The sequence below is a fragment of the Nematolebias whitei genome, chromosome 10, assembly GCF_014905685.2.
Source record: "Nematolebias whitei isolate Nwh7 chromosome 10, NemWhi1, whole genome shotgun sequence".
Taxonomy (NCBI): Eukaryota; Metazoa; Chordata; class Actinopteri; order Cyprinodontiformes; family Rivulidae; genus Nematolebias; species Nematolebias whitei.
The window spans coordinates 14,659,036-14,669,552 of record NC_056507.1 but is presented as its reverse complement, the minus strand read 5'-3'; the positions used below and the strand labels follow the sequence as shown (position 1 = coordinate 14,669,552).

General features: G+C 37.2%; 2 protein-coding genes across 3 annotated transcripts in view; both read right to left on the bottom strand.

Moving 5' to 3' along the window:
• Positions 1 to 5,902, bottom strand: part of LOC119415875 (probable polypeptide N-acetylgalactosaminyltransferase 8) — a 9,902-nt gene extending 4,000 nt beyond the window's left edge. The window contains exons 1-7 of the mRNA XM_037683048.1: positions 5,731 to 5,902; positions 3,944 to 4,205; positions 3,705 to 3,871; positions 2,629 to 2,812; positions 2,285 to 2,482; positions 1,776 to 1,890; positions 1,479 to 1,691 (exon numbers count right to left, since the gene is read on the bottom strand). Of these exons, the coding sequence (XP_037538976.1) occupies positions 1,479 to 1,691; positions 1,776 to 1,890; positions 2,285 to 2,482; positions 2,629 to 2,812; positions 3,705 to 3,871; positions 3,944 to 4,205; positions 5,731 to 5,902 (1,311 nt within the window). The remainder of the gene's footprint in view (positions 1 to 1,478; positions 1,692 to 1,775; positions 1,891 to 2,284; positions 2,483 to 2,628; positions 2,813 to 3,704; positions 3,872 to 3,943; positions 4,206 to 5,730) is intronic.
• The window catches only part of c10h12orf4 (chromosome 10 C12orf4 homolog), a 329,451-nt gene that overhangs the window by 80,947 nt on the left and 237,987 nt on the right, over positions 1 to 10,517 (bottom strand). The gene's annotated exons all lie outside the window — the stretch shown is intronic.

Sequence of the window (10,517 nt, the reverse complement as noted above, 5' to 3'; positions counted from 1 at the left end):
ACTTATTTTTGCTAATTTCAGCTTGTTATGCTCCTTTCAGCTTATTTCTGAAGTTTCAGCTATTTCTGCTATTTTGTTTTATGCTAATTTTAGCTTTTTCAGCTAATTCCACATTTTTTGCACTCATTTAAACCTTTTTCAGCCTAATTCAGCAAAAAATTTGGTCTTCACTTGCTTCTAGTAATTTTAGCTTCTTTCAGCCTTTTTTTTTTAGCTTTATTCAGCTGTTTTCTTTTTTGCAAATTTCTGCTTTTTCAGACATCAACTTTTTTATGCTAATTTCAGTTTCCTTTAGTGTAAATGAGCACAATTGTGCTCTCTCCACTTCCTTCTGGTAACTTAAGCTTCTTTCGGCTTCTTTAGCTATTATTCAGCTGTTTTTTCTTGTGCAAATTTAAACTTTTCCAGATAATTTTTCCACTTTCTTGTTCTTATTTCTGCTTCTTTCAGCTTAATTGGACACAATTGTTCTCTCTAGATTTCTTTATAGTAACTTAAGCTTCTTTCTGCCTTTAGCAGATTTTCCCAAATTTCTGATTTTTCAGATATATCCCACTTTTTTGTGCTCATTTCTGCTTCTTTCAGCCTGATTGGGCACAACTGTGCTCTCTACATCTCCTTGTAATGTAGGCTTCTTTCTGACTTTTCAGCTAGTTTTCAACCTTTTTTTTTTGTTGCTAATTGCAGCTTTTTTTTATTTTTTACTAATTAACTCATTTTTGTGCTCATTTCTACATATTTAACTCTAATTCAGCAAATATATGTTCCTTCTACTTTCTTCTGCTAACTTAGGCTTTGTCTTCCAGTTCAGCTAATTTCAGCTGTTTTTCCAACAAGGTCTTCTGCAATAAGCATTCACACTACATTTGGGCAGCCCGATGGCTCAGTGGTGTTGCCTCACAGCAAGAAGGTCCTGGGTTCAATTCCCGGTTATTCTCGGGTTCTTTCTGTGTGGAGTTTGTATGTTCGTCTCGTGCTTGTGTGGGTTTTCTCCGGGTACATGCATGTTAGGCTGACTTCAGGCCTTCCTTGCAAAAGACATCTGTGATCTCAGTGGGATTTGCCTTGTCAAAGAAAGGTTAATAAAAAAAAATTGCAGGCAATGAAATTTCTCCAATTGGTTTTAATGACGCTTTCAGAAAGTAACCATTGGATGAACAGCTGATTAACTTTTGGAGTCAACCCAATTCAAGATGGCTGCCACAGCCAACTGAACTTTACAAACACAAAGATGACCATAACTCAGCAAACAATTTTACAGAGACTGAGCTCAAATGTAGTGTGGTAGTAGCTGAGAGTTATTCACGAAATATACTCTGAAATCTCACATTCACAAGGTTTGACCAAAACCGCTATGTCTGTTCCTTCTCTGCTCTTAGTTTAAAACTCTGGTTTGAAAGGCAGCAGGCGATATACATCCCTTAATGGAGCACTAGGCCTTTATTAAAGATTAAGTTTTACATTCTCAGAAATTAAACTTTCGAGTATGAAGTGGAGCAACCAACCTGAAGAGGAATGTTCCAGGCAATAAACACATTCCTCTTGTACTCATCCAACCAAATGTCTGAGACCCTCAATGCATTTCTCCTCATGGCTGGGTCGAGATCAGGTGCGTAAGGTTTATGAGCCCTCTCAATGTGAGCTATCCGGGAGCACGGCACAATCTCAACGCTTCCTCCACACAGCCACACCTGAGCAACCAAGAAACAGATCAGAGGTCATTAGTGATCACATCAAAGCTTTTTATTACTGCTAACATTTGCAGCTGCACTCACACGAATCCCCAGTTCAACGTTTTCCCCTCCATAAACTGTCATTCCACCATCGAGTCCACCGATTTCCCCCAGAAAATCCCTGTCTGCTGCAAAGATTCCCATAACAGAAGGACTCCTGCATGAAACAGACATCATCGCTTCAGTTGTACCACCTGACTTTTACACAAGACAGGCAATGTCTGTGAACGTTTGACACAGTTAAAAGCCTCAAAAGTTTATTTAATATTTAGATTTGTTATGAGCATTAAATGTATTTTATCATTTTTAGACTACGTTTCTGGTGGGAAAACACTTTTTATACTGAAGGAAATACAGCATGCATCATGTCGTGAGACAAATTTAAAAGCAATATTTTACTGATAACCGACAAAAGAAGCTGAAATTGCTTGACTTTCTACATATGTACGCTCTCGTAATATGTCCGTAAAATTCCCCCATACATAACTGAGAATATATCATTTTCCATGAGGCCATACAGTGATCAGGTTAGATTGTTTATTTGCACATACTTTCCAGGTTGTGATTCATCGCTCATCATCAACCAGTCAGGGCTGAAGGACTCGTACATGCACCACAACGCCCAGTCAAAGCCATGAGAGGATGGGATGTATCTTTCTACATGTAGATCATCAAAATGAACTTTATCAAATACAGGGGACACCACTACAGTCCTGTCAGCTTTAATCCTAGCCAGCAGAGGTTCTGCCCTGAAGAGGATAATATAAGAAAATGGTTCAGAAGAAGAGGTATTAGTCATATTTTGAGATTATATTATATTCATTAACTTTATATATACCTTATTGGTAGCCATAACATGTTAAAATATAAGCAGTGGCTGCTGTTTTATTCATACCATCCTTGTGTAGCTTCAATATGAGCATCCAAAATGGCCACGACATCAGCGGTGGCGTGCTCCCAGCCCGTAATCCGGGACTGGGACAAACCCATCTGTTGCAAATGCCAAATTTTCTTTACGAGTCCAGGCCTTTCCTTGTTAATCTGATCTATGTAGTCGTCTAACGGTTTCCCAAGGTCATCTGTACAGGACATGAAACAGAAAACAGATTAATTCAAGAAAATGCATTTTCTGTCTAAATGCAGTGTGAATGCTGAGTGCTGAATAACTTTGTTGAAATTAGCTGAAAAAGCTGAAACTTATTTGTTAAAGCTAAACGTAACAGTACACTATGAAAGCTGAAAAGAGCAGAAAACTGGCTAAAAGCTAATAGAAGCAAAATACTAGTTAAAACTAAAACCAGCCAAATGCTAGCTAAATCATCAAAAGGTTATATAAAAGTAACATAAGGATAGCTAAAAACTGAAGTATCTAAAGTGTAGCTAAAAGTAGGCTAGCTGAAAGCTTGGTCAAATGTTAGCTATACATCAAATGCTAGCTACAAGCTAAAAGTAGCAATGGGCTGACTAGCCAATAAATGAAGCAATATGTTAGCTAAAAGATAAAACGAGCAAAAGACTAACTAAGCTAAAAGTAACAAACGTATGAGTAAAATCTAAAAGTAAAAAAAGCTATACCTAAACGCTAAATGAAAGTAGCAAAACAGTAGCTAAAAAAGTAGCAAAAGAAGACAACAATAGAGGGTACAAAGTTTTTGAAAGAAAAATAAATATTTATGGGTAAAATGTTAGTTAATGATTTGAAATATTTTGAAAAGCATAAAAGTTACCTCCCCCCAAACAAAAAGTCATAGCAACTTTTTTCCTGAACACAGAAATATAAATGGCTAAAATGTCATAAAGTATGCAGACGTATTTAGATAGCAAAATACATGCATAATAATAATATTAATAATAATAAACAGAAAAACAGTTTTGTGACTGATCACACTGTGCCAAAGTCTCTAAGATGGCAAACTGTCACATTTCTCAGGTACTTTAACATGTTTTATTATGAGATTTTATTAAACTCACTATAAGTACTGTGGTCATCCACCAGAATGATCTCCTTGAGCAGGTGCCTTGGAGTGTGGGTGATGATGCTTTCTACTGCCCTCTTAATGATAGAAAGAGCCTCGTTTACAAAGATCAGCACCACACCGATGCTCGGTAAGTCTGTAGGATAATTCTTCACCAGACATCTAAGCAGTGAGAGATATGTAATGTTTTAGAAGGTAAAACTTTTGTTGTTTGTTCCTTACAGCAAAATTTACCTGGAATCTCTCGAATCTGGAAGTTTCCGGTTGAGTGGGATCCGGTTACTAAGGAAGGCATTGTATCCATAAATGTGGAAGAGAGCTTCAGCCTCCTTCTGCTCCTCTTGTGACAGATCATCTCCCCAACTTGTGAACAGGTAGGAGTCTGGGTATAGTTTTGGAATCACAGGTTTTTGCTGTTTTTCTTCTTTTTCCTGGTCAACGTCGAGGGGATCTGTTTCAGTGAATTTCTTCTGGCCATATTCCTCTACTAGCTTTGCTTTGGAGGAAATTTGAAAATCAAAAATATTCAAGTTTTATTATCTCCAAAAGAGTGTAAGTGAAAATTTACATCTTGGCATATGACACAATAATATTCAATTTTTTTAAGCGTCTGAATGTCTAATGAATTATGTACATTACTGTATGTATGTATGGTATGTACTGTATGGTATGTATGTACGTATGTATGTATGTATGGTATGTACTGTATGGTATGTATGTATGTATTTATAACTATTTATTTTGATAGCAGATAAAAAAAAAAACTTTGACATTTTGTGAAAAATTTCCCTATTTGGTGTATATAGACAAAATTTTGAGTATATAAACTCAATACCAATTAAAAAAAAACTTTATTTGAAGCCCCCAATGGATTAAAACTATTATTTTCATCAGTTGTTCTCGTCTTTGACTTTAATTCACGGTGCATTCAAAAGTTGGAAGTCAGAGCTTTGTCACTGCATATTATCATTAGAAGCTACACATTTCATAAAGTGAAACTTTAACACTGTTCTGTCAGTACTGTTATCTCGTGTTGTCACAACACATCTGAATTAATTTTCAGCAAGAAATTAAATATTCCGATTGTTTTATTTTTTATATAAAATGCACAGAAGATGGAAGATGAACTAAAAATAATGTTTTGTTTTCTATTAAGCATATGTACCAAACATTATTCTTAAAGTAACCATTAGGAAAACACAGTGAATGAATCCTTAGAAAACCTTATAAAGCCAAAATGTTTCAGAGAAATCAAATATTGTTTGTATGGTTAGAATCAACAGAACTGCAGGCTGGGACAATTAGTATTTGAAAGGAAAACATGCTTCTGAGTGATAGATGCGTTTGACTTGCTGTGAGTCCTATTGTGAACTATCAGGCTGAATAAACATGAATAAAATTTCACTTTAATGGTTATGATAATAATGGTAGGAGTGATATCAAGTTCCCCACAACACTTCCTAAAATAAGCTAAATGGCTCAAAAGACAGGGGATAAAAGTGCTTTGGTTCTAGCTTGTAGTTTGACCAGGGCATCAAACAGCTATTTAAAAAAATGCCTATTGCTTGCTTAAAACAGACGTTTTACTATTATATATCTTAAATTGAGATCTCGTGACGTTCATGGAGCAGTGTCACACAATTTTAGTGAGAAATCTCAGCACATGCTGTATTTATTTAATTGTAAGGAAAAAATACTCGTACTTGAAATTTATATGTTCGAAAATAATCCAACAAGTGAGGAACTGAAGCAAACAGCTCATGTTGTACGGTTCAACATGTAACATGAGTTATGGTAGAACTGGAAAAACGAAGACCGGTCTTGTTGCTGCTTGAATGTCTCCTTTACCTTAAATCACTGCACGTTTACCGGTAATTGTTTCTAGCTCAATCCTTACCTCTACAACAAAAATGAAGTGGTTCATTCTAAATGTATTTAAATAAAATGGACAAATCATGCAGTTTACATTTACATCTTTTTTTTAATTTATTTATTTAAATGTGTTCTGCAATCTTACTCACCTAGCTTATTTAGAGTCTGCTCAATCCTGTCCAGTTTTCCACTCACAACTTTCTGATCAGTGACTCCTTCCGGAAAAGACCTTTTTACTCTCCAACTCCCACTCATAGAAATCATTAAGTACATCAACAGTAAAAAGGCTCCAATTATTCCAACTCGTATAAATATCCTCATTGTTTTTCTCATTAAAAAATCAATGTCATTTTGTTTTCTTCCCCTTAAAACAACTGTCCAACTGAACACGTTTTACAGCTTAGGTTACACAATGTAACACATCTTATCTTAAAGATAACAACCATGCGCACTTTGACATGAGCAAAGTATATTTCATTTTTATATATTTAGACAAATCTAGTTTAGGAGTAATTAATTAATTATTTATTTTATTTTAAATAAATATTTAACCCTCAACACGTTACAGATTTTGCTCTGAAGTTGAACACTTTTTTTTTTTTAACCATTGACAGTAGAATTCAACATACAGGTTGAAAAATGCTTCTAATTTGTGGATTTTATAGGTTTGCGTCAAATCTGAGCCATTGCTTTTTATTATATTATTATTGTTTCAGATTGGCTAGTGATTTTTTTTCTTCCCTAACTTGTTTCTTAAACTGTGGCTATAGGATGTGTGAGAGAAGTGGAGTGTGCTTTATTCACACAAGGAGAGCTGTTGGTCAGGCTACTTCTTGTTGTGTCATTAATTCTAAGTGTTACTTATGTACCCGTTATGTAAAACTAGATGTACAAACCGGATTCCAAAAAAGTTGGGACACTAAACAAACTGTGAATAAAAACTGAATGCAATGATGTGGATGTGCCAACATCTAATATTTTACTCAGAATAGAACACAAATCACAGATCAAAAGTTTAAACTGAGAGAATGTATAATTTTAAGGGAAAAATCGGTTGTTTCCAAATTTCATGGCATCAACAAATCCCAAAAAAAGTTGGGACAAGTCCATTTTTACCACTGTGTGGCATCCCCCCTTCTTCTTACAACACTCAGATGTCTGGGGACAGAGGAGACCAGTTTCTCAAGCTTAGAAATAGGAATTCTCTCCCATTCATGTCTAATACAGGCCTCTAGCTGTTCAATCGTCTTGGGCCTTCTTTGTCGCACCTTCCTCTTTATGATGCGCCAAATGTTCTCTATAGATGAAAGATCTGGACTGCAGGCTGGCCATTTCAGTACCCGGATCCTTCTACGTAGCCATGATGTTGTGATTGCTGCAGAATGTAGTCTGGCATTATCGTGTTGAAAAATGCAGGGTCTTCCCTGAAAGAGATGACATCTAGATGGGAGCATATGTTGTTCTAGAACCTGAACATAGTTCTCTGCATTAATGGTGCCTTTCCAGACATGCAAGCTGCCCATGCCACAAGCGCTCATGCAACCCCATACCATCAGTGATGCAGGCTTCTGAACGGAGCGTTGATAACAACTTGGGCTATCCTTGTCCTCTCTGGTTCGGATGACATGGCGTCCCAGTGTTCCATAAAGAACTTCAAATCGTGACTCATCTGACCATAGAACAGTCTTCCATTTTGCCACACTCCATTTTAAATGACCCCTGGCCCAGTGCAAACGTCTGAGCTTGTGGAGCTTGCTTAGAAATGGCTTCCTCTTTGCACTGTAGAGTTTCAGCTGGCAACGGCAGATGGCACGGTGGATTGTGTTCACTGACAATGCTTTCTGGAAGTATTCCTGAGCCCATTCTGTTATTTCCTTGATAGTGGCATTCCTGTTTTACGGCCTTGACCCTTACGCACAGCGAATGTTCCAGATTCTCTGAATCTTTTGATGATGTTATGCACAGGTGATGATGATAACTTAAAAGTCTTTGCTATTTTACGCTGGGTAACACCATTCTGGTATTGCTGCACTATCTTTCTTCGCAACAATGGTGGAATTGGTGATCCTCTTACCATCTTGGCTTCTGAGAGACACTGACACTCTGAGAAGCTCTTTTTATATCCAATCATGTTGTCAATTGACCTAATTAGTGTTAATTGGTCTTCCAGCTGTTTGTTATATGCTCAATTTCCTTTTTCCAGCCTCTTATTGCTACTTGTCCCAACTTTTTTGGGATTTGTTGACACTGTGAAATTTTGAATCAACATATTTTTCCTTTAAAATGTTACATTTACTCAGATTAAACTTTTGAACTGTCATCTATGTTCTATTACGAATAAAATATTGACATTTGCCATCTCCACATCATTGCATTCTGTTTTTATTCACAATTTGTTTAGTGTCCCAACTTTTTTGGAATCCGGTTTGTAAACAACTTGTTAAAATACACCAGAATGCAGGAAATGGCATCTACTTTATTCAAAATTTTCTGTGGGAGGATTCCCAGACCACCCCATCCATGTCCCCCCCCCTCACATTACAAATGCTTCTGACACCAATGACCACTTTGTTGCTAACCATGTACACATATGGTGTCATATGGTGTTCAAAGTGTGCTTAAATCGGTGTTGATGATTTGAGTTAACAAGAGGACATAGCATAATTCTATGAGCATTTGGATATTTGTCATCAAAATACATCTGATAGTTAGAATTTTAAGTGTATATTATTTATTGTCAGAAAAACAAAGAATCACTAATCTGGGCGTGATAATGAACCCTTCCCTGAAACTTAACAATCATGTAAACATGATTGTTAAATCATGCTTCTTCCAACAGAGGCGGATGTCTAAACTGAAGCCCATATTGTCCAAAAAGAACCTGGAGACAGTAATACATGCATTCATTACATCTAGGCTTGATTACTGCAATTAGCTCCTGTTTGGTACAAGTCAGACCTCCATTGCACAACTACAACTGGTCCAGAATGCAGAAACCCGATTTTTAACCAGTACAGGCAAAAGATTACACCAGTTTTGGCCTCACTGCACTGGTTACCGGTTCACTTTCGAATCCAGTTCAAAATACTCATGTATGTCTACAAATCACTGAACAGTGTCGCGCACACCCACCCCCCCCTCTGATTTGCTACAACCGTATTTCCCACCACGCTCCCTGAGGTCAGCGGACCAGTTGCTCCTCACAGCTCCAGGAACTCGTCTTAAGCGCAGAGGTGACAGGGCCTTCTCTGCAGCAGGACCAAGACTCTGGAACGAGGAGTTACCTCTGCTGGTCAGACTGGCCCCCTCCCTATCTGTTTTCAAGTCTCGTTTAAAAACTCACTACTATTCAGTAGCTTTCAACACAAGATGATCTGTGTTTTGATCCTGTATGCTCCACACTGGTTTGTTGTCATTATCTGCATCGTTTTTTGTCTATATTCTGATTTACTTCATTTTGTGTTTTGCTTTGTGTGTTACCTGTTGTTTTGTCTGTACAGCACTTTGGTTGGCCTTGTAGCTGTTTTAAGTGCTTTATAAATAAAGTGGTATGGTATGGTATTACGATTTTGCCAGATGATGGTGATTCTGGGGTCATGATGATGGGGCCCTTGAAGATTGTTGCAAGGTATAGCTAAGTGTTAATCTGACCCTGGCCATTGCAGCAATATATTTAAGGACTGGAATTCCTTAAAGTAATGCATATTGCCTGCCACCTTTTATGTCAAGAGTTTTAGTAGGTTGTCTTATGTTGATAAATGATTTGGGTCAAACCTTGAAAAGAAAATCTCATGCAGTATCAAGAGATATCTCAAATAAAATATACAGTTAACGACTTAACTATTAAATTTTAGCTCAGTATCTGTGATATTTGAGTTATTCAATTCAATTCAATAATACTTTATTAATCCCAGAGGGAAATGATTTTGTTGTTGTAACTCGTTATCCCCATTTCATTAAGAGATGTTATAGATGCTGATGGCTGTAGGCAGGAAGGATCTCTTGTAAAGGTCCATCCCACAGTGGATCCTAAGAAACTGGGTGCAGACGCCGTCGGATCCGTCCACCCAGACTCGGCTGGCCTCTTGGTTCCCCTGGACTGTAGGACCGCCTGAATGCTGGGCAGAACTCCCCCCAGAGCGACGGCCACCCCACCCACAAGTCCGCTGAGCCCCCCATAGCCGCTGACAGCCAACTGCAGGCGCCGAGGGACGACCCCGCCACTTTTGTGTTAACTGATGGTCAATTAGCAGTGGTGGCCATCTTGAATTGGATTGATTTCAAATGTTGGTCATTTGTAGATGAAATCCAATGATTACTTTCTGAAAGTTTCATTAAAATTATTTGAGCTGTTCATGAGATATTTTGCTAACAAAGACTTTAGACAAATATCTTGCAGGGAATTGCACTCGTAAGTATGTTGTGAAGGACTCGAGAGAAATCTACACATAAATTTGACACAATAGATGTAAAATTGACTGAACTGAGGACATTTATGCGTTTTCAAGGGTAGGCTGGTTCTAGCAATCTCATTGAATCGGGTTAGCTTTAAAATTAATCAGTTTTAGATGTACATCTAGTGATTAATCTCTGGGTTTGATTAATTCACCCACCGGTTCATGAGATATTTTGGTAACGGACCTCATTGCTCTTGTCTTCTTCCAACAGTGAAAAAATAGATTTCTTTGTGGTTCTTTCATCAGCTTTGACTACAACCTCTTTTTAGATTAGCTGAATGTAGTTTTGCAATTCTGAAGTTACAGTTGTCTTTCCTGAATATAAAAGGTTAATATTCAAAATGCATTAATACAAAGCCTCTTGAGTCACTTTTAAACGATTGAAGACATAATTTGTTATAAATCAATAAAATATCCAACAGAATGAACTTACATGTGTAGTGAACCTAACCTGAAGTAATAAGCCTAAGGTCGAAACA